At 36.4% G+C, this 23,611-nt stretch overlaps 1 protein-coding gene across 3 annotated transcripts in view; it reads right to left on the bottom strand.

Annotated features, from left to right (window-relative positions):
* LOC114645957 (UPF0606 protein KIAA1549L-like) overlaps window positions 1-23,611 on the bottom strand; it is a 333,503-nt gene that overhangs the window by 7,750 nt on the left and 302,142 nt on the right. For all 3 annotated transcript variants that reach the window (XM_028793895.2, XM_028793894.2, XM_051923802.1), the window contains 4 exons: window positions 18,657-19,010; window positions 15,352-15,455; window positions 11,184-11,332; window positions 7,806-7,951 (listed from right to left, as the gene is read on the bottom strand). In XM_028793895.2, the coding sequence (XP_028649728.2) occupies window positions 7,806-7,951; window positions 11,184-11,332; window positions 15,352-15,455; window positions 18,657-19,010 (753 nt within the window). The remainder of the gene's footprint in view (window positions 1-7,805; window positions 7,952-11,183; window positions 11,333-15,351; window positions 15,456-18,656; window positions 19,011-23,611) is intronic.

Here is a 23,611-nt window from a genome sequence, read left to right as displayed (position 1 = left end):
ACTTAACATATAATGCTATTCAAAACCATTATATAAAGATGCTCATAGCTATGTGATAACAATAAAACATTAAATCAGATTAGTCAGAACCCTCTGGTTATCCTGTGAAGATCGCTCACAGCTACTTAACCTCTCACCTAAAGAAACAAGAATGCAGCCATACTCCCAGCACTTAAACTTTGATTGAGAAAATGATCAGCAAACATCAGTAAAATTCTTTATTGTAGCCTGAAAAAGTACACATTTCCACAAACAGGTTAATCATAAAGCCTCCAGTTTCCCTAAGATTCATGTTCCTGATGTGGGAGGAATACTTTAGTATTCAGTACTTCAGGAGAAAAACAAAGACATGGGGAGAGAGTTCAAAATCTATATGGACATCTAATGGCCCAGTAATCTAGCCGAGTATTCTGGATTTGAGAGAGAATTGTACTGTTCCTCATGGTTATTGTGATAATTAAGTGCACATTTATTTGAATGAAAAATTGGAAAACATTTCTTTATCAGTGTTAAGCTTACTTTTATTCATTATGGATGAGATTATTTTGTACAGTTTAAAATGTTCTTCTTAATTAAAGTGTTGTTATCCAAAGACACACAATAATGAAGTAAAATAAATTAAAACTGGTAAGCAAAAAGAGAAACTTGTCTCAGAAACATGGTACCCCATGTGGTGAAAACACTTGAAATCAAACGTCATGCTTTGTGCAAATCATAGAGCATGCACCTCAGATACTAACATTTAAAGGAGGTTATTTCATCAACAAAATGCTACTTGGACTGATGAAAAACAGATGAGTGAAAGAACCAAAAGTTGCAATAAGATTGGTGTATTAGTGAAGTCTACAATTCCACAATGTAACATTTATATGCCTCAAAAGCTTAAGGAAGACCTAGAGAGACTTAAGGTATGTTATTAACTTGGGTGTAGTAAGTAAGATTTAAAAAAAAAGAACAAAAACTTTGAAATAAAAATGAAATGTGAGGCAAAGGCATGGGAAAGGTGTTATATATACAATGTATTATTATTATTATTATTATTATTATTATTATTATTATTGGGAGCCGATATTTCACCAATACCATTTTAGTATAGTCACAAGAGAAGTGACCTTATGAGTTGGACTTCTAAAATACAGAATGCATTTGATACATCCAGAATCATGTGCAATTTACTAAGACCAGCAGGTTTATGGCATGAAGTCAGGGGTGGATGTTTTCCACAAAATTCACAATTCATGATCTTTGCCCTTGATATTATAATTGAAATTATTAATTTCTATTAATAACAATACAGTGAAATACCAACTGTGTCTTGTGTTGTCAACTGCATATACTGTATTCTGTAAGGATAAAGTACAGTTGAACTTCTATTTAGCAGGGAACAGCATAAAAATTGTTTTATGTGGATATTTTAAATACTGGATTAGTACAGAAATTAAAAATGCAGTGTTTAAAATGATATAGTTTTTTTTTTTTTTGCATATATAGCTGAAGAATTAGAGGCTAACATACTGTTTCTTGCTGCTGCCCTTGTGTCTTTTACAAGTAACCTCTTCAAATTCATGAAGGGGGGGGGGGGGGGTGCAAGCCCCTGCGAATGTGAAAATTCACAAATAATATTTGGGCCCTCCTAACTGTGGTGGGGTGTGTCACAGCATTATATTTTCGTAATTTAATTTATTAATTGATTTTATTTATTATATTTAGTTTGGATTGGTGCATGCAGTGCAGGTACATTAACAAAATACCACCTGAGGCAAGGGGCATTTTTGCTACCCGCTTCCCACCCTCATCCCCAACTCCACTTAATTCACATGCAATACGTATTTCTATACAGGCTTCATGATACAGTGTATTCTGTGAATATTGAACAAAGAAATAAAATACACCTTAAAAAGAGTACAGATGTATAATATGAAACTGAATGCAAAAAACATATGTGTCACTATTCCTACGTGCTTCTCTAGATACCTCGGCTGTTTAAAACTGTCCTTCAAACTAAAAGGTGCCTGACCTATTACCAAAACACGCTAGCTTAAATATTGCACAACATAGTCACCATGGTATGCACAATGTTTACTTTTAACATAAATGCCATATTAACGAATCACTAAGAGTAGCCTATGGCCAAAGCACTACTGTCTAGTTCACTCATCAAGGCAACAGTGTTCCTATGTTTGCCCCGTTATCAGTAATCATGCAGACTTGCTACCCATGTGGCCAGTTTGGGTCCTTAAGTAGTTGCATTTCTGCTCATGAGGATTGTGTGCTATTTGCAATCATCTGCTTTTCAGTGTAAATTATTAATCAATATAATAAACAGTTATTCTCAGATAATTAGATAGATAGATAGATAGATAGATAGATAGATAGATAGATAGATAGATAGATAGATAGATAGATAGATAGATAGATAGATAGATAGATAGATAGATAGATAGATACTTTATTAATCCCAAGGGGAAATTCACATACTCCAGCAGCACATACTGATAAAGAACAATATTAAATTAAAGAGTGATAACAATGCCGATAACAATGCAGGTATACAGACAGACAATAACTTTGTATAATTTTAACATTTACCCCCCCGGGTGGAATTGAAGAGTCCATAGTGTGGGGGAGGAACAATCTCCTCAGTCTGTCAGTGGAGCAGGACAGTGACAGCAGTCTGTCACTGAAGCTGCTCCTCTGTCTGGAGATGACACTGTTTAATGGATGCAGTGGATTCTCCATTATTGACAGAAGCCTGCTCAGTGCCTGTCGCTCTGCCACGGATGTCAAACTGTCCAGCTCCGTGCCTACAATAGAGACTGCCTTCCTCACCAGTTTGTCCAGGCGTGAGGCGTCCCTCTTCTTTATGCTGCTTCCCCAGCACAACACTGCATAGAAGAGGGCGCTCGCCACAACTGTCTGATAAAACATCTGCAGCATCTTATTGTTGATGTTGAAGGCATGCTTACATAGTTCTACTCATTACTTGTGTTAATCATTTCACATTCATTTTGGTTTCTGTCCAACATTTGGAATAAGGTAATGGCTACCTAACTTTGGAAAAATAATTGTGTGAGAGAATGACGTACCTCTTACCCTGGGAGCTGAATCATTGTTTAAAACCATCGTTGAGCACGGTTTTTAATTGGAGCCTTGTCTTTTGATAGATAAAACATGACAACTACTGTTATCTAATTTTGTTTTTGATAGTCTTCTGAATTTGACATGATTACTTGTTGTCTGTTGTTGGGACTTTGTGTTGCTTGCTTAATTTTCATTCAAATACTAGACCATGTGGCTGAATTGTAGATGGTTTAATAAAAGATTAAGTGCAGTGCTGCAACAGTTTGCACAGTATGCGGATTAGATGATTCTCTTCCTTTTGGTACTAAATACATCTAAAATGAAGTGTCAGGAGATTTAGGTTCAACATTACTCATACTTATTAATTTTTATGATGCCATAATCACAAGAAAAAAAAGTTGACTCTTTTCAAGTGTTAAAAATGCTTTCAGCCTCTAGTTAGTCATATGAAGTGAGTCCCTCTGAATCGCCAATGTGCTTGGCTTAGGAAGTGGATCTTTGACTGGTTACAACACTCGTTTGCTGTTTAAAACAATTTGTAAATGGGAAAGCTCAATCTTTGACAGAGCAGAAATACTAAATGGAATGCAGTAATCAATACTTTTCATGATTAGTTTATCATGGGATCTGCAATCAAATATATACAATTAATCAGTATAAAAAGATATAAGTCTTGACAAATTGAAAACAAGTTAGGAAAAAAGAAGAAGAAAATCAACACCACAGCAGATGAGTATTGTTGAACCGGTAAAATATTTTTGGCACTTTTTGTCTGTTTGTTTTAGAAACCAGAAAGATGTTAAGACTGGATAAATAAAAGAACTCAAGGATAATCATATGAATGTAAAAATGCATGTTTCTGCATGTTTCTTAAGACCATCTAGTGGGGCATATCATTACATAGTTCATAGACATCAGTTTTGAAGAACTAGAAGTAGTCACAGGGTCGAGATGTCTGAAATTTGGACATGGAGGAACTTGTAGGCAATGGATTAGTGAAACAATAAGATGAATGAATGAACATGTTTTACAAATGGTAGGCAAAATACATTTTAAGGGCTGTTCTAAATTACAAAGACAAATGTGTAAGACACATTGCAAAGCAACAAATAAATATCTCTGAGAAAAACAGACAATGGTAAACATTAGGAAGACCAAGAAATGATAAAAATATTTTGAAAGCAGTACTTAAAAAGAAGAGTCATAATAGAGATAAAAACACAAAGGTGATGCTTAAGCACATCTTTGGAAGAACATTGATAAGGATGATTGTTGAATAAACAATCCATCCAGATAAAGAGCTTTTATATTTGCACAATGCTTATTTTTTGTACTGTCTTGCACTTTCAGCAGTTCAGTGATAATCATATGTAGTAGAAATTATCTAAAGGTACTATACAACCATCAACTTACTTTTCTGAATAGCATTATTTGCATACTTTTTGTGTCTTCTATATTGTTTTGTTGTGTCTGTCACATAATGAGAGAACTGTTAAAATATACTTACTAAGCCAACAAAGATTTTCTCATCCATCTTTGAGATGAACCTTAGGAAGTAGGAGGCAAATAAGTTAAACCCTTATCAGCACTAGGTTGCTGTTGATGGTAGTTATTTACTGAAAGATGAGAAGAAAATCTCAACCCATGGAAAGGAATTCCCAGATATTGGCCAAAAACCAAGATGTGCTATGGATAGCACAGATCCAGAGTTCTGGATTCACTAAATGGACTAGTCACTGTTTGGTCCTTATAATTTGAGGCATGTAAATGTGATTTTTAATAGGAGCTGCAAACAGTTAAAAAAATATATTCATTTTCTCAGAGCAATAGAAGTGATGCATTTAATCTGACAGAAAAGCCAGTTACTACCCCTCATCCTAATAAGTTAAAACACATAGTGCTACAGAACACTTGAGTGGTAAGCAAGTAAGTCACCTGAGTGAAAAGGTAGGAGTTCAAGACCAGACCCAGAAAGACAGTAACAGTTTTGTTTTTTTTTCTTGTGTCATTTGAATGTTATTCTGTCCCTTACATATTTTGATAACAAACACAAATAATGCGAGTGTAATGAAACACTCCAAGATTCCTCTCTTCTACATGATTTTGGTGGGTAAAACAATAAGGCTTGGACGCTTTGCAATTTGGCAACCTGGAGGATGCATCTTTGCTAACTGAAAATAATATTATTTCTGGCCTCTTCTGAATGTGATCTCTGGTGCTTGTTGTAATGGTTCACAGGTTATATAGTTTACATGAGGTCATAGTTCTGTTCCACAAAAAAACTTGGCTTTAGTTTGAAAGTGAGAGGATGTTAGGAATGGCTACTGAAAGTAGAAATATAGGTACTTGTTAGACTGAATATCTAGATTCAACTAGAAAGCATTAGGGATACAGACCAACTATTGGAGTGTTATAAACCCTGTCAATGGAGAAAGTAGTGTCAATGTGCATATTTAAAATAATATTAAAAAGCAAGTTTCCAGGGGAATATTATAGTCAAGTGAGACTTTAATTACCCAAATATTTACTGGGCTAACCTTAAAAATAGTGGGATGCAACAGCAGGAGTTTTTAGACTTAATCAGTGCCTCTGTTTTTAATAAAGTATGTTAAAACACAAATGACAGGGGAAGCCAGTCTAGATTTCATATTTTGTAATAATAAAGATAAAATTCATTGGGTAGAGGTGATTGAACCATTAGGATCTAGTGACCATAATAGAATACATTTTACAGTGTTTTGGCAGAGTACACATGCAAATACCATTACATTAACATTAGTAGGGCAAATGTTAAGCAGATGTGGCCAAGCCTTAAAGAGATAAACTGGGATAAGGTGTAGAAACAGATGAGCAGCATTGTAATATGTTTAAAACATTTTACACATAAAGCAGGACAGGTTCATTTTAGCATTTAAAAGCAGTAATATAAATATACTGTATATATATATATATATATATATATATATATATATATATATATATATATATATATATATATATATATATATATATATATATAATATATAATATATATATGTATGTATGTAGTGGTAAAATGAGATTAAAAAGAAGCTGCAATAGAAAAACAGCTGTATGAAGTGTACAAGACAGATAATTCCAGCACTAACCGTAGAGCATATGAGAACAATAGAACAACTGTTATAAAGGAAATTAGGAAGGCTAAAAGTAAGTATACTGTACAAAAATACTACAACAGACATATAAAATGACCCAAAGAGATTCTTTCAGTATTTTAGAAGTGAAAGAACAGTGAAGAAGGAGGTGTAGAAATTCTAAGGGTGAATTAAAATATACAGACAGTGAAATAGCAAATGTGGCAGATAAGATTTAATGTAAGTATATGCAAAGTATTACACATTGGAAGTAGAAATGTTTGCTTTGAAAACACAATGGGATGTCTGAAACTTGAAAAGATCCCTTATGATAAGGACGTAAGAGTCACAGTAAACTCATCGCTATCTACATCCAAACAGTGTACAGAAGCCCTTCAAAAGCCTAACAGAATGTTAGGGTCTATAACATAATGTGTGGAGGTACAAGTCAAAGAAGGTTATGCTTAAGCTGTGTGAAGCACTGGGGAGGCCTCACCTTGAATGCTGCATGCAGATTTGTTCACTGGGCTACCAAAAATACATAGCAGCACTAGAGAAAGTTCAGAGAGGAGTGACTAGGCTTATTCCAAGACTTTAAGACATGAGTTATGAGGAAAGAGTTTAAGCAGTGGAGATTGACGAGTGACATGACTGAAGCTTTTTAAATTGTGAAAGAGATTAGTACAGTGGAACCAGGCTGTTATTTTAAAATGAGTGCTTCAACATAACACAGGCACACAGATGGAAGCTTTTTAAGTGCAAATTTTCACAAACTTTACAATGTTGTAGAGAAGAAGCCTTTAATGCCCTTCAAATCCCAACTTGATGTCATTTTGGAGAAATTAGGTGGATAGGATTGCCAAGATTTGTTGGGTTGAATGACCCATTCTCCTCAAAATGTTTAAAATGTTCTAGTGTTCAGTGGATTAGTATAGCATCTGAAGCAGCGGAACTGTTGGCATTACATTGGATGGTTATGCAGATATAGACAAAGCTTTTGATTTGGTAGTCAATCTACATTCTCATCATTAGTTTTGGTCGTAAGGTTTATGTATTAACAAAATAACAGAATGGTTGAGTTTAAGTGACCAAAAATGCTCACTGGTCTAGGAGGAGCCCACAGAGAAATCACAATTTTATGTGGTGTGGGCATCTATTACAGTCTGCCAGGCAAGGCCTACATGAAAGAGACCCAGGTGCACACCCATAACATGCTAGAGAGATCATCTAACTTGGCTGACCTTGGAGCACTCTGAATTTCCCAATAGGAGCTCAAGACTACAACTTGAGTGAAATAAGCCAAGTCTAACCAACCAGATCTGTTGCTGACACAGCCACAATCAATAAAAGCAGTCTCAAAATAAGTTAACTCACAGTGACCTAGAGAAATCAGTACTTTAGTTTCATAATTTAAAGTCCTGAATATGATTTCCTTCTACCTTAAAAGAATATTCATGATAGACTCTGTTCATATGTTAGCTGCAAGTTTATTTTTTCCTAAAGATTCACCATGCTTCAAACTTAGTAATTGACTTATTTCATTGTAAAGAAGGGGTACATCTAATTAGTGAAATTTTAAAAACAGTATAATGACAAAGATTAGTTTCTTACAGCTTCTGCCCACTGGCTTGATGCATCACTTTCTGTTGAATATGGCATCCAGGCTGATCCTCTGTACATTGGAGGGGTTGGAATAAAGTAGCCCGTGAACCCAGGTCGAGCTGCTGGTATGGCATAGACTGCTGGTGCTGGGTTTCCTGGTATTGGACACAAACATAAAACACAAAGTTTTTTCAGGTCTTTTTGTGTGCAATTCACTAGAATCTTGTGAATAATTGAAAGCAAATGTAAATGTGGGCTAATCTAGCAGATCCTCCATCAAGAGACAGCAACATTGGTCAAAGTAATTAAACAAACGTGAGCAGAAAAAAACAACATACAGTATACTGTAAGAGTTTACAATAATGGCAGGCACACAGTATCAGATATAATATATACTGCAACACGTAATGTGTCTGGGGATTATTATGGGAAATTAAAGGTTAACCAGGAAATGGTTAACAAAGACAAAGATGTAGTCGGGCAAGGCCAATGCCAAAGCTGGAAAAATCGAAATTAAACTCAAGCAACAAGGATCAGAAAGGATCAGACATTAATCAGTAGTCAAAAAGCACAATTGCATTAAGTCAATACAGAGTTTCAAATCTATCACTAGGGCTTATTTAGAAAGGAGACTAACTATATTAATAGAATGTTTAGTATGTCATATATCCATTGAGGGATAATATATTTTGTGACTGCCACAAATTTATATTGATGCCCTTGTTATGCAACTCCAGTAACAAATGTGACTATGTGATGTCTCTAACCTGCCTTATGTATACAGTCAAAAAAAAAACATGAACAAAAATTAACTTCATAAAACTAAATCAGAAAGAAAAATAATCCTCAGAAATTGAATCCTCATGTTAAAAAACACACATATAAAAATATGTTAATATTAAACAATGGTGATGAATATAACAGCTACACCACACCTCCAATGTATTTGTAGAGAGGAAAAAAACTGGGGCAGCAGCCAGGCAGTCAGCTAACAGATTAACACTTGATATACTTGGTTAAATAATAAGTGTACCTTTTGTGTATGGCTTTCTACAAGAATCTTTCCACAAACTCCGTTTACATCTCCTCTCACTAATAGACACTTGTCTTCAGATAGAAATAACAAATTTACTACTGATTAATATAGTGATTGTTGTAATTAACACAGATATGCCTTTTATCCATTGGATCATTTACTAGCACTCTACAATAAATAGAGTTGCCTGCAGGTATTAACCCCTCTTACACTGATAACAGTACAGCCTTTCTCTCTGTTTCACCTCTGCTGCCAAGCATATACAGCACAAGCCACAGGTTCAAAATGTCCTGTTTTCCTGTTTGCATCAACTCCTTAATCAGATTGAACAACACTTTAGGTCAGGGTTGTCCAATTCTGATCCCGATATGCTGCATGGCTACAGGTTTTCTTTCTAACCATTTTCTTAATTTAGTGACAAGTTTTGCTACTAATTAACTTTTTTGCCTTAACTTTAATTGACTTGTTATTTTAGACTTACTTCAGATAATTGTTTCTTTTTTCTGTAATTAGCAACAGTAATGAGATACATAAAAACCCAACACATGACAAGCTACTGTAACCTGTGTACATCACACAATATCTGAAAATAAATAAAGGTGAAAATCTTTGTAATGTTGATCTGTTCAGGTGCACAAAACATTTTGATGGTGAAAAAAAGAGAAAAAGTTTTGGAAATGTCAGCTGTGGTAGAGTAAGAGCATCATCAAGCCATGCAATCATGTAACGAGTTATTAATAGCAGGAACTCGCTTCTAATTAAACTAGTTAAAGTGAAATTTGTTGGAGCTTGAAGCCCTGATTTAGCTGGTCATCTAGCTGACTCAGTTCACATCTCAGTTTGGTTGAGGCCATTAAAAATGAAGGGAAAAGAAGTCAATTAACAGAAGAAATTGGTTACTAATTAGTGGCTGGAGTTGTACACCCCTACTGTAGGTAATATTGTTAAATGGGCAGAATTACTTATTACACACAGTTCACATACAGTTAAGGTCCATAAGTATTTGGACAGTGATACAGTTTTCATAATTTTCACTCCATACACCACCACAATGAATTTGAAATGAAGCAATCAAGATGTGTTTGAAGTGTAGATTTGCAGTTTTAATTTAAGGTGTTTAACAAAAGCATTGTATGAGCCATTTAGAAAAGACAGCCATTTTCATACATGGTCCCCCCCACCCAATTTTCAGGGACTCAAAAGTGTTTGTACAAATAATTGACAAGCTGTTCCATAAATGTTTAGTGAAACTGTTTTTTTAAATCCATACCAGAAGTACTCTCACCTGGTACACCATATTGCCCACTACTTGTCAGCACATACTAATGCTAGTAGTGCCCTCAGTCTCAGATGCACCCCAGGCATGGCAAACATTTAATTCTGAGCAGATTCCATGTTCGAAGTGCAATGTATAATTTTGCCCAGTGTTACTGTAAACACCAGGACACAGTAGGCCTACATCTGTCAATTAGATTCCTCACACATAAAGCCAGATAGGAAGCCTTAAGCAGATAGTAACAGGAGCTTCTGGCCTAAACTGTATAATGAGGACATACTCATTTACCTAGTCTGCAATAACACAATACATTTGTTCTTTTTCATTCCATTTTTTTGATATAATGCCTAGCACTGAAAATACTGTTACAAAGCATTCTACAAGAACACAAGGGTACGATTCAAGGCAATCTTTCTTTAGTCTAAAGTTACCCATATTCACTTTTCAGTCAGGAATGTGCTATTTATTCATTTTTGGCACATTATTTATTTGTTTATTGTGTCTCCTTTAGTTTTTCTGCATTATTAATTTTCATTTTCATTTGTTTACATTTATTATCATTTCAGAGACATCACTGTATTGCTATTTTTTGTGTATTTTACTTTGTATATGTGCTTCCATTAATGCTGCCAATTTACATCTTTTGGTTACTGTGATACTATGAGGTTGCTAGGCGTGTGTCATGTGACCCATGACATGTTGGTGGCCCTAATTTAGTTAAAGGATAGTTCCTTTTGAGAGTTTTCATACCTGAGCAAATAAACAGTCTTCTTAGGAAAAAGGCTCTGGTTTTGAACTTTGTTGTTTTGACTTTAAATTAGGTTTTGTCCTAGTAGTTGTGATAAAAGGTTGAAAACATTCATATACAGTATATTAAACACCCTATTGACTTTATGATTGCCAATAAAGAAAGATTTCCTTAAATCTCTGCCACTTATTGTCTTATTTTACAATAAATCTATCCAGATGAGCGTAATACTTTTTGAATATATGTTAAAATAAACTTGTTTTAATTGTCATATACAGTATGTGATGTTCTGTTCAGGAATGTCTGAAATTTTCTTAAACTTATTACCTGAGTAGTTAGAAATGGGTTGGTCCACAGAGACAGCTGGTCCTGGAGGTCGAACAATAGGAACAAATGAGGCAGCATCATGTGGATTTTGTTGCTCTGGGCCAGGATGATCAGTAGGCCGATTTTTTGTCCCATTATCTGATGTAGATCTATTTAGAAAGAAAAAAAATGATTAACTATAACTCTCCATTAGGTGGTGCAGTCTGACAAGAAAAAGTAGGAGAAACAACATTAAAAGCAGGATGCTGATTTTAAAAAGAGAGCAATAAATTAATATTGATTAAAAAGTCTGTGATCATTGTTGAGACAGAGAATAATTTTGCATACATGTATGGAGATTTATTTCATGCCCTCATTAAAACCTTATGAAAATGCCACCGCGGTGTTCAAAAATGGCAGCTTTTTAACAGCTTTGTGTTTAGGATTAGTGACATCCCCAGGCACTGCATTCATTAAAAGCTGCAATTAATGATGAGTAGCAGACAGTGTTGTGCAAAATGATAAAAGTAGGTAATTTACAGAAGGCTACCCCATCTCTATTTCTAAATAATGGACTGTCAACCAAATGTTAAAATGATTATTCTGTTAACTTGTCTTTTCAATCAAGGCTTGCGCAAATGAGGTGGGCATCCGTTAAAAAATAAAATAATATGAGACGTGAACTCCACTTTCCACAGCTGCTTTCACTAGTGGGTGGCAGTACAATAAATTCTGTTACTTCCTTGTCTCTAATAAAACTGAAGGCAAGTTGTACTATGCAGTAACAGCAGGATGGATTTACGGTACATGGTGCAAAAAGATATTGTAACGCCTTATTTTTGAAAGCTTATAAGCTTTTTGAGTTTTTGGAAAGATTAAAAAAAAAGTAGAGATATTGTTTTGTCTGCAGTGGGCTGGCGCCCTGCCCGGGATTTGTTTCCTGCCTTGCGCCCTGTGCTGGCTGGGATTGGCTCCAGTGAACCCCCGTGACCCTGCGTTAGGATATAGCAGGATGGATAATGGATGCATGGATGGATGGATATTGTTTTGTGATAATGATTTGGGGCTGGCGCCCTGCCCGGGTTTGTTTCCTGCCTTGCGCCCTGTGCTGGCTGGGATTGGCTCCAGCAGACACCCATGACCCTGTAGTTAGGATATAGCAGGTTGGATAATGGATGTATGGATAATGATTTGGTAGCCCCATTATACAACTGCCTTTTATTTGTGAGGCACACAGAGAAAAATTCATTATCATATAAAAAGATAATAATAATAATAATTCATTACATTTATATAGCGCTTTTCTCAGATGCTTGTATTGTGTCTGTCATTGGATGTCAGTTAATTATCACAGATTATTGGACATGAAAGTTAACTAATTTCTACAGTTTTTAGAGTTTTGTCTTAATTACAGTATGAAGTGGTTGCAGTTACCATAGGTAAATAAATAAATCTATATTTTATATATTGCCTCTCCATTTTCAGAACCATTCTAAAGCACTTTTGTACTATTTTAAGTTAGAGTATGTACTCAAGGTGACAAAATGGATTGGAGGCATTTGGGGGGCAATTTAATGTTAGGGTTTAAACTTTAGTTCATTAGCTAAAACACCCCAACTCAAGTTACATTTGAGGGGCACTGTTTCATAGTACTCAGTGCTACCTCATAGCTTAAAACACTTGAATTTAAATGGGGAGTCTGTATCTTCTCTGTGTAGATGCATCTATTTTTTTCTCATTTCTCATTTGTTCTCTCAGATTTGCATGTTACAGCTTTATATTGGTAGGGATGTGCGTGTGGCACAATGGCAAAACAGTATTGTTACCTCACAACTGCAGGAGTCTTGGTCGTTTCATCGGAGTTTGTATGTTCCTAGGCAATTCATTTTTCGCATATCCCAAAGACTCTGATATTATACTAATTGCCTATTCTAAAATAGCTGGTATGAGTAAGCCGTCTCAAAGGTTAGCTCAGCTGTCTGAGTAACTTCAGGTGACCAAGCAGGTTAAATTAAAAACACAACACTTCAAACTATGTTCTTTATACATACACAGACTGAAAAGCATGTCCAGTATATATATATATATATATATATATATATATATATATATATATATATATATATATATATGGGGAGAAATATTTGAAGAACAAGGAGCCATAACGCTACAAGAGGACTTCACCAATGGCTTGTTATGCAGAGAGCATGTTTATAGAAATAGGGTACACTATGATATTGATTGGTTTATGAGATGTTATCTGCTAACAAGAGATATCCTTATTCTTCAAGCAGCTGTGTCTCACTTTTGAGAGCTCAAGTGTAATTTGTCTCTCTGTATGAGTTCCTTGCAGCATAGACCTTTCAGAGAGAACCTTCACACAGATTGTAAGTATCTCAGCCCATTCTCAGCTGAAACTTGCCTGCTGCTGTGAAATCTTTCATTTGCATGCTTTCAAATTTCATCAGTTTTCCTTATGATGAAAGACCTTAAGGTCCAATTAATATGAGATCTGAGAAGACGGCCAAGCATGATTGCGATTGCGTTAATATTGCCATACAAGCACTTTCACTGAGCACATTTATGTGAATAGCAATTACCAACATTAAATGAATGTGCAGATCATCTACCATTTCACTTGCCATTTTATCAGAGTCAGTCACAGGTGATTTCTTCCATTTATATGGCATTACATATTATCATATATGGATATCTATCTATCTATCTATCTATCTATCTATCTATCTATCTATCTATCTATCTATCTATCTATCTATCTATCTATCTATCTATCTATCTATCTATCTATCTATCTATTTGTGCATGTTCATGTGCAATCACATTTGAGATGATTGGTGATTTATACACAGGTCATAGGTATAAAGAAGTTAGGAATATTTATTTGTGTGTACAGACATTATATAAATAGTTTATAGGAACAATTGCATGTTCAAATGTAGGATCACTCAATACACATTTTTATAAATGAGGCTTCTGGAGCCTGTCCTTACAGGGCAAAGCAATAGTCATCCCTGGTTGAGGTACAAACCCATTGCAGGGGATGTAACTGGGTGAATTTAAACTATTCTGGACTGCAAAGTAAATTTTAAGACTTGTTCAAAATGCAACATTCTAATTTCACAGAGTCATTAAGTTTCTCCAATAATGGTGTTTCATTGTTTATCTTAGGTTGACCTTAAATGAGCAGTCATGTAATCTTTTTGAGTGCTTTCTGCAGCTTTTTTCTAATATAGCATTTTATTTCTTGTATAGAATGCTACATTTTGTAACTTTGCTGTTTAGTCATCATTTATTTTTCTTTAAATGCAGCTTTATATTTAAAGCCCCTTTAACATAACATATTTGTGGGGTATCACATGGGTGTCGAACTCCGGTCCTGGTGGGACGCAGTGGCTGCAGGTTTTCATTCTAACCATCTTCTTCATTAGTGACCAGTTTTGGCTGCTAATTAACTTCTTTTGCTTTAGTTTTAATTAACTTGACTCAGGTCCCTTAGTTGTCTGTTTTTCCTTAATTAGCAGCCAAACAATAATGAGACACAAAACAAGCCACCACATGACCAGCTAACCTGTGCCCATCACACAATATCTGAAAATAAAGAAAGGTCTGGTTGATCTCTCAGCTCACCAAAACACTTTGACCATGTTCTTAGGAAAAACAGAAAAATCGGCAGCTTTGGAAATGTCTGCTGTGGCAGAATGAGAAATGCAAACAAGCTGTGGAATTAAAGAATGAGTTTAATTAACAGGAAGAATCGGCTTCTCATTAAGAGATTGGTTGGAGTGAAATTGGTTGGAGTTTGAAGCCCCATTTTAGCTGGTCATCTGTTGTCTTGTTTCACGTCTCATTTCTGTTTAGCTGTCATTTAATGAAGAAAGGAATCAATGCAGAGGACTGACTCCTTAAAACAGGGCCATTAAGATGAAGGGAAAAGGAGTTAATTAGCAGTGAAAAGTGGTCACTGATTAGGGAAAGGGTCAGAATGAAAACCTGCTGCCACTGCGGCCCACCAGGCCTGGAGTTCGACACCCCTGGTGTACCACACACTTTGTGACTGTAATACTGCTTTTCATTGATTGTTTTCAACATTTCAAAAAGGGGTAATTTAAAGCCCTCTGAAGTGTGAGACATTACCAAATATATTGTAACAATGGCTTCACTGCCTTACCGTCGGAGAGAGGTGATTATCGTTGGTCTAGCTGGAGCTGGAGGTGGCACCGTGGGAGGAGAGCTACCCATTGCCATTTCAGGAAGCTGGGAAAACCTGAAGGCCTGCAGAGGTATACAAAAGTGCATCATACATCAGAAATATTTATCTCCCTTTCATTTTGCTTTTTTGAGCAATCTCATTCAAGTACACTGCCCCTTTGATTTTACTAGTTAAATGTGTGATGATAGAAAGAAATTAGCCACTGCACATCAACTCTATGGATACGCCATCTGGCAGATGTCTCATTACAAGCCTTTGGAGAATGTCAACATTCATTATGCATGCAATCAAAAAAATAAAAGGTGAAACTTAAAAGACTTTTTCAGTCTTGGTTATGTGTTTATGCCATTCTATTAAAGCAATATTTTGGACAATTATTTTTGCCTTAGGACTGTGTGACCTTACAGTTATTTTTGTAACTGTAGTGGAGTACTCATGTTTATTCTATTTGGAAAACAGGCACGAAGATGAGCTTGCAGTTACCTGATGAATTTCAACTTACACCTCTTATCAGAGGAAATGTTAGCTACTATGATTACTACTAAATGGAATGTAAACTTATATGCATGGCAGGATTATTGGAAATCAGCTATAAATGTGTAATACTGAATAACAGAACATAACAATGGTCAAACATGGGGGATGTTGTGGTATTTATTCTTTTTTTATATAGAGAATAATAGTTTTGTTATTCTGTACTAGGTAATTGCATCAACAAGAATTAAAACTTTCTTTTGCACCTTTAGGTTAAATTTGTAAGGATTAATTATTTTGTACATTTATCATTGTGAATGTAATGTAGTTATAAATAGGCTTGTGGTGGATCAGTAGTTCTCATATACAGCAGATTCCAATTCAAGTGAGGTAAAAATGGCATTGATTTATATTCTATTGATAGTTGTTGGTTGGGTGGGGAGGTCTGTGACTAATTCAAGTTCAACTTTATTAAACATAACATTTTTGAAAGAAGTACCTAATGGACAGTTAAAATATCTGTTTAGATCTGAAAGTAAAATTGTTGGCTTCCTTAAACAATGACATAGATTAGTTTGGGAGGTTTGCAAATAAATTATGTCAGAGAAATACCGAATCATGATAATGTACTGATAATGCAGTCATGGGGTTATTTTTACTGTAACATAAATGCTGAGTATGTATTTGATAACTCTGTTCATACAGCAACTCTTACAGAATTTTTTCCTATTACTTTAATTTCCAGATAAATAACATTTTGCTTTTTCCCTTGACCTTTACAGTTAACCTACCTCAAGCAACAGGAGAAGTTAGCTGGAGTATGACTGAGTGCATGCACCTCTCTCGCTGTTTGACTATTGTATTGGGGATACGTGTTGCTGTCAGGAGTGGCTATTGCACAAGTTAAAGAAGAAAATCTACAAAATATGCAAGTTACAGTGACCTCTCTCAAATGAAATATGAAAAAGTAAACTAATCTGTATTTGAGATTGCACAGAATATTCTTCTGCTTTAGGATAGATAGGCGAGTTCTGAAATTCACCAATTCTTTTCAATTTTAGGTTTTGAAATTTAAAAACTTTGTTCAGAGTACTCTGTTTAAAACTGTTGTAACACATTTTCTTGAAGAATAAGTGTGCCAAATTTCAACAAAATCTGACCACTGTGAATCAGGTTGTTTTATACAGACATTCAAAAAGACATGGCAACTGTAATAGGTGCTTTTTGTAATAGGTGCACTTACTGTGGAAATGGTACTGTGGACTGAAGTTTTAGACAAAAGGTCTATATGGTATCCTTGTATGTTTTATGTGTATGGGGCACTATATGATTTTCTAAATTAAGAAATCATACTATTTAATAATGGGCAGCACAGTGGCGCAGTGGGTAGCACTGCTGCCTTGCAGTTAGGAAACCCTGGTTCGCTTCCCGGGTCCTCCCAGCATGGAGTTTGCATGTTCTCCCCGTGTCTGCGTGGGTTTCCTCCCACAGTCTAAAGACATGCAGGTTAGGTGCATTGGTGATTCTAAATTGTCCCTAGTGTGTGCTTGGTGTGTGTGTGGGCTGGTGCCCTGCCCGGGGTTTGTTTCCTGCCTTGCGCCCTGTGCTGTCTGGGACTGGCTCCAGCAGACCCCCATGACCCTGTAGTTAGGATATAGCGGGTTGGATAATGGATGGATGGATTATTTAATAATATAACATGATACATTATTAAGAATTTGTTTCACTTTGTGCTGTTTGATTGCTTCTTTTAATTTTTCTTACACTTTAGTGAAGTTGTTTGTGTTGGACTGTTGCTGTTTTTTAATAAATGTCTGCCTGTTTCATTTTTGGGTGTTTTGAGATGCAAAGAAATCAACCTTTTCCATCTCATTGTTTCCTCTTCGTAGAAGAGTTTAATTCTCATATTAACTGTGCAAAATAAAGAAAGAATAGCCAAGATTTTCTCTTTCTGACTCAATTTCCTTTACAAAGCACATGTGAACATTTTACATGTTCCTGTAATGTGGACTGAATACAAAACTGCCCTTTCATACACTATATAAAGAACTCAGAGTATGAGCTTTAATTTACACTGTTAATCTTGAAATCATGAACAATGTAAAAGTGAAATGCACTTTCCACACTTTATATACAGTATGCACAAACAAATCCTTCTGAGTAGTGCGGCTAGATTGTAAGTCTACAGTATATCTAACAAAGTGGCAATTTCACACGTTTGTTCCACTTATCCTGTACATTTTCAAAAACTGCAGTAGGAGAACTGTGTGAAAACTGAGGTTTTTATGAAGGTTACTAAGCTCTTCAAACAAGTTAAAAAAGCAGGTTGCTATGCTTCAGTGAAATTCTGTTTACGCCCTGTGAGGCAGTGGTCAGTGACTTCAGAGTGTTAATGGATATGCGGGTTGACAACTGAAATATTAACATCTGATCATAGTGGACACTAAAAGAGAAAGATACAACTCGAGGGATATAAACTAAAATTAATCATTGTAAGGCTCCAAAAACCCCAAAATAGAAGGTGTGATGTCTGCAGCATATGACTTGAATTTGAATTTTCAAGCTGAAATGACATGTCAAACAGGATGGATGAAAACAGGAACTCAAACGAAGCACATTCTTATTGATACAGCACTGTGAAACATTAATCCTGCGGATTCTGAGTGACTCTACATAAACTAAATTTTGCTCCTGATATCTGCAGAAATTTGACCCATGTGATCCAGTAGATAAACAAAGAAAATAAATTAGAAAGGAACATTTAAATCAGAAAAAAAAAATTAACTTACAGGTCTTGGCAAGCTGTACTGATATGTATCAGAGCCATAGGCAGGTACCCACTGGACTGCTCCTCTTGATCGGTTTATAGTCCCTGGTGCACTAGTTACCACCTCAGAGTATGGCAGCTGTTGAACTGGATTGTATGGACCTTGAGTCCGTGTGTTGGTAGATTGCCCAGCAGAAGCTAAGCTAAATGCTTCTTCTAGAAGCATATGCATCTGTTGCCGAACTTCATCAATGGATGGCTGTGAGCTCAGAGTGGATGTTTCTGAGTGACCTTTCACTTGTTGACTTCTTGTATAACCTCTGGGATCCCCACCGATATGGTCAACATTGGTCTCTTCTATTAGCTCCGGTTCTGTCTAAAATGTGAAAAAAAAACCATTTAAGCACACAGCTTGTTATATATAAAATCTAACAACTTTATTTAAGAAACACATCCATGGATTTTGTTGTTATCCATTACAAATAATGGAGGTATCTGGGGCAAGGCAGGAACCACATTTGCACAGGATGCTGGGACATATTAAGTGTAATATTCCAGATAGTCTGGACCACCTCTAGTCTGCATATCATCACAGCCTGCCCACAGAAGATACCTTATCCCTTGCACTTCATGTCATTCTGGCGAATAAAAACTGCTATGTTCGAATTCTGTTTATAGACTACAACTCAGCATTTAATTCCATTGTACCATCAAAGCTAATTAAGAAACCATTCAACTTTGGACTTAATTCCATATACTGCAAGTGGATTACGGACTTTCTAACTAGCAGAATCAACATGTAGGGTTTGGCAGCATCAATTACACCACACTAATTCTCAACACAAGTACCTACTGGGTAGCATGCTAAGCCCCCTTCTTTACTATATGTTCACCCTAGGCTTCCATTTAGTGGGCTGGCTGGAGAATTCATTGTGTCACAAACAAGAGAGGCTCTTCAGTACAGAGATTCCAGAGAATTCAATAGGGCATTAGCTGGCATTGAGGTGGGAACAGGCAGAAAATGGAGGGCAGATAAAGTGCTGGAGATGGCTGAGTCAAGCTTGGGGCAGAAGGCATTCGTGGAAATAGTGACAACAGAATGAGGGGGCCTAGGCTACTTCCCCGGAACCAAAACTGACAGGATGCAATGGGAAAGAACAACACCAGCTGGCTCAGAAGGTATTGAAGTCATGCGTGGAGGAAGCTCGGGCTAGCAGAATGGTAGGTTTGGGCCAGCAAGGCCCATAGATAAGAAGCGAGGGCACACTCCAGAGAAAAATCACATGATCCAACATCTGGAAAGCAGACTTTCCTTGTGTCATCTTTCTAATTCAAGAGGTCAACAATGTTCTACCAAGTACTGCTAACCTAAACATCTGAGGTGAAAGTGAAACACCATCTTGCCCTCATTGTTTTGGAAGAGCACCTCCTCAGAAGCTGCTCAAAAGTCCTTGGGGAAGCACACTACTGTTGCTGTCTTGACCAGGTGTCCAAAGGAATCACTGACAGTATAGCCACATCTCTCAAAACCAACAAGCACAAGTGTCTGTCAAGAAAGACCATCAGATTTATCAAAGCTGGAGAAAAGCCCCACCAGTAACCAAAGGAAAAGTCCTTAGCACTGCCACAGACCTATTAACCATGTTTCATTCAGATGTAGTCATAGTCATAGTCACAGAAGCCACCCAACAATTGATCCTACTGGTACTAATAGTACCTATGAAAAGTGTATGGAAGAAGCCAGTGAAAGAAATCACACCAAGTACAGTACCAGGAAATGATGGAGCAGTGTCATCAGGAAGGTTTACAAGCCTGTGGAGGTAGGATATCGGCACTTCACAGGGTGCTCCCTCAGCAAAGTATGAACTCTTCTGGGCATCACAGGGGTAGAAAAAAGGAAGACTATTAAATCCATTACTGAAGCCACTAGATGGTTTAGGATTAAGAGGGTAGACTCAAGGATTATTGCTGCTGGGACTCAAATCTGTGCCTGATCAACCCGCAGTGGGTCTCCTGGGAAATGGTATTTGTTGTTGAAAAACTCAAAACCCCTAAGGACCCCAGGTTATATTACTGATGATGTGTCTCAGTAAATGTATAGGATGTATTTTGCATTGATGTCATACAGAGCCTCAACTCTATCAATAAATTTGCTGATGAGGCCATCATCATAGGCGTACTCACCAACAATTCTGAGTCAGCTTACAAAGCTTAGGTTTACCTGCTGACACCAGGTGATACCAGGACAAAAATCTCATCCTTAATATCAACAAAATTAAGGAACTGGTCATAGACTCCAGAAAGCAGTAGTGACAATCATTGATAAACTTTAAGTGGGCACAACACATTTTTTTTTTTCATAAATTCTGTATTGAAGGACTCTGTTTCTCTCAATTATATATCTATCTTATGTAGGTCTGTATTTTTTATTTTTTGTGTACTATTTATGCATTATTATTTTTGTATAATTTTAATTTGCTTTTCTTTGCATATAACTATTTCTTTGGCATCCGGTAAAACACTTTGAACTACATCCTTTATATGAAAATTTGCTACAGTAATAAACATTGTCGCTTATGTTATGGGAGTAAAGCAGAAGCCCCAGAATAAATCAATATGATGAAAGGATATCATGCAGAAGGCACCTGAAAATGGGCTAAAAAAATGTGAGACAGCAATGTTATATGTTGCATCACATCACAAACAAAATATCCATCCATTTCAAATGCAGTGTCAGACCATATCCCTTTATTAATGAAACACCTATGCATTCAGCCAGAATAAGAGATAGCAGTTCATAAACACACAGGTAATTTAACATGATTAATTAACTCGATAGAAACTGTCTCTAGAGTGCATGAAGACTCTGGAGTTCCCAACAGACACCCATGTGAGCACGGAGAGAGCACAAAGACAGCACTCTAGGCTGAATTCAGAAGTGGACCGCGATCTAACAGAAGTTTCATGCCACCAGGCCCAACTTTAAATCTAACCACATTATATTTATTTATTTTTTGTATGCATCAACATAGATATCAAAGGTAAAAGCGAAAAGAGATTGAATATATGGACATACAGTAGGTGATATGACAGAAGTGCGCCGTGCGAAATGCAGATCACGTTGCACAGCAGCAGCAGCATGGCAGCAGCTGATCAAGCAAAGAGGAGGTAAAAAACTGTATGTGTTTCCCATTGTATCACCGTTTAAGAGGGGTGTCAGAGGAGCGAATGCGTATCCTTTGGGTGCGTTCAGCCCCCCTCTTCACAACACGAGCGGCAGGGGGGTTGCGGGGGGAAGGGGGGGGGGTTGAGCGAAGCGAGCAGGGAGTGAAGCTCCTTAGTAATTTAAAAAAGAAAGGTAATTTCCACTTCTGTTCACTATAAAATACAGTCTATGCAATTAAATCGCCCAATGACAATGAATTGAAACTGTAACGCTATGAAGCTGCTAGGTGTGTCTTCTTTTATAAGCTGATTACTCTGTTTATGCAAGGACTTTGCAGATTGTCAGAACGTACTTATTATTTTAACAGGTATAATTTCTCTACTAAAATGAGATGTGATTACAGGCAGGGTACACTTGAGGGTGTTGGATCTCTGACATTCAGTTTCACTTCCATTGACATGCTAAAGTGGAACACTTGTGGCTGTAAATATTGTACTACACTTCCATGCTGCAATGCAGTGCTTAACAGTTGAACAGCACAACAGTCAGTCTTTCCAGTGAAATCTCAACATCTGGCCACTAACAGCAGAAACTGGCCACAGCAGCATTAATAAAAACGTGCTGCACTAATCCTGTAATAAATACTAAGGAGGAATTATTTGAAATTATACTCTCACTGAGAGACACACTTCTAGAAGATAATATATGTGTATTAAAAAGTAATGGTAATGTATTTAAGTTAAGCACTCTGTTTTAATTTTACAATTTGATTATCACAATATGGTATAAAAATAAATTACACATACTGTATGTGACCATAGCCATTAATCTTAATTGAACAGCAACAGCCTTCATATATTCATTTTGCCTTAGACCTGCAGTATATTTTTGAATCCATTTTCTGAATCTTGCTTTTAAGAGCAATTTTCTGGAGAAGATGGATATTTTGTAGGGGCCAACCCCAGAGACACCTGCAAGGTGTACACAACCACTGTATACCCCTACATTAATACAATCTAGACCAGTTTAGGGTTGTCAATAAATCTAAGAGCATGTCTTTGGACTGTGAGAGAAAAGTGGAGGCATTAGAGGATCTCACATCAACATGAGGAGAATACATAAAGTGTACAAAGAAAACTCCAAGATGGCTGAAAACCAGTGAGGGTTTGCAGCAGTACTGGGTGTTCCACCATCTATTAACTTTATTATATATATTCTTACACAAGTGTGGAAGTGTGAACCATATCTATGCAGTGACACCATCTATTAAGTAAAGAATATAATATTTCAGTTTGAGCACTGCAAGTATGAGTCATAAATATCTACCTGCTTCTTTCATCCTTTGCTGTAATCTCTGCCCACTGTGCTTAATGGCAGTGGCAGCTTATGATTATGTAAAAGCAACTACAGAATATGGTAGAAGTGAAACTTCAGAGGTAGAGGAGTGCGGTCTCAATGCTTAGGGCACCTACTCTCTGCAGGTGAGGTGATTTATGGAATCGGTAGTAATGGGATCCCCAGGGTCTTTGGCAAAGTGCATGCACATACCATTAAGGAAAGGGGACAGAAAAATAGTGTACTTTGTTAATGAAAAATGATAAACTCCCAAGGTAACCTGAAGGTTAGAACAATTTAGATTTTTGTGGGGTTTTTTTTGTTTTTTCTTTTTAATGAATCCAGCATTTGCCTTATAAATGTTTAGTCACTGAATCATTTCACTTAATTGTTTAATGTATAGCAAAGGAAAGCAGACCTAAGGCTTCTTTTAGAGTTTACAATAATTTCAGTGGCCCTAATAATTCTTTGGAACA

Source organism: Erpetoichthys calabaricus, chromosome 2, assembly GCF_900747795.2.
Source record: "Erpetoichthys calabaricus chromosome 2, fErpCal1.3, whole genome shotgun sequence".
In the NCBI taxonomy this organism is placed as follows: Eukaryota; Metazoa; Chordata; class Cladistia; order Polypteriformes; family Polypteridae; genus Erpetoichthys; species Erpetoichthys calabaricus.
This window is presented reverse-complemented; position numbering and strand designations above follow the sequence as displayed.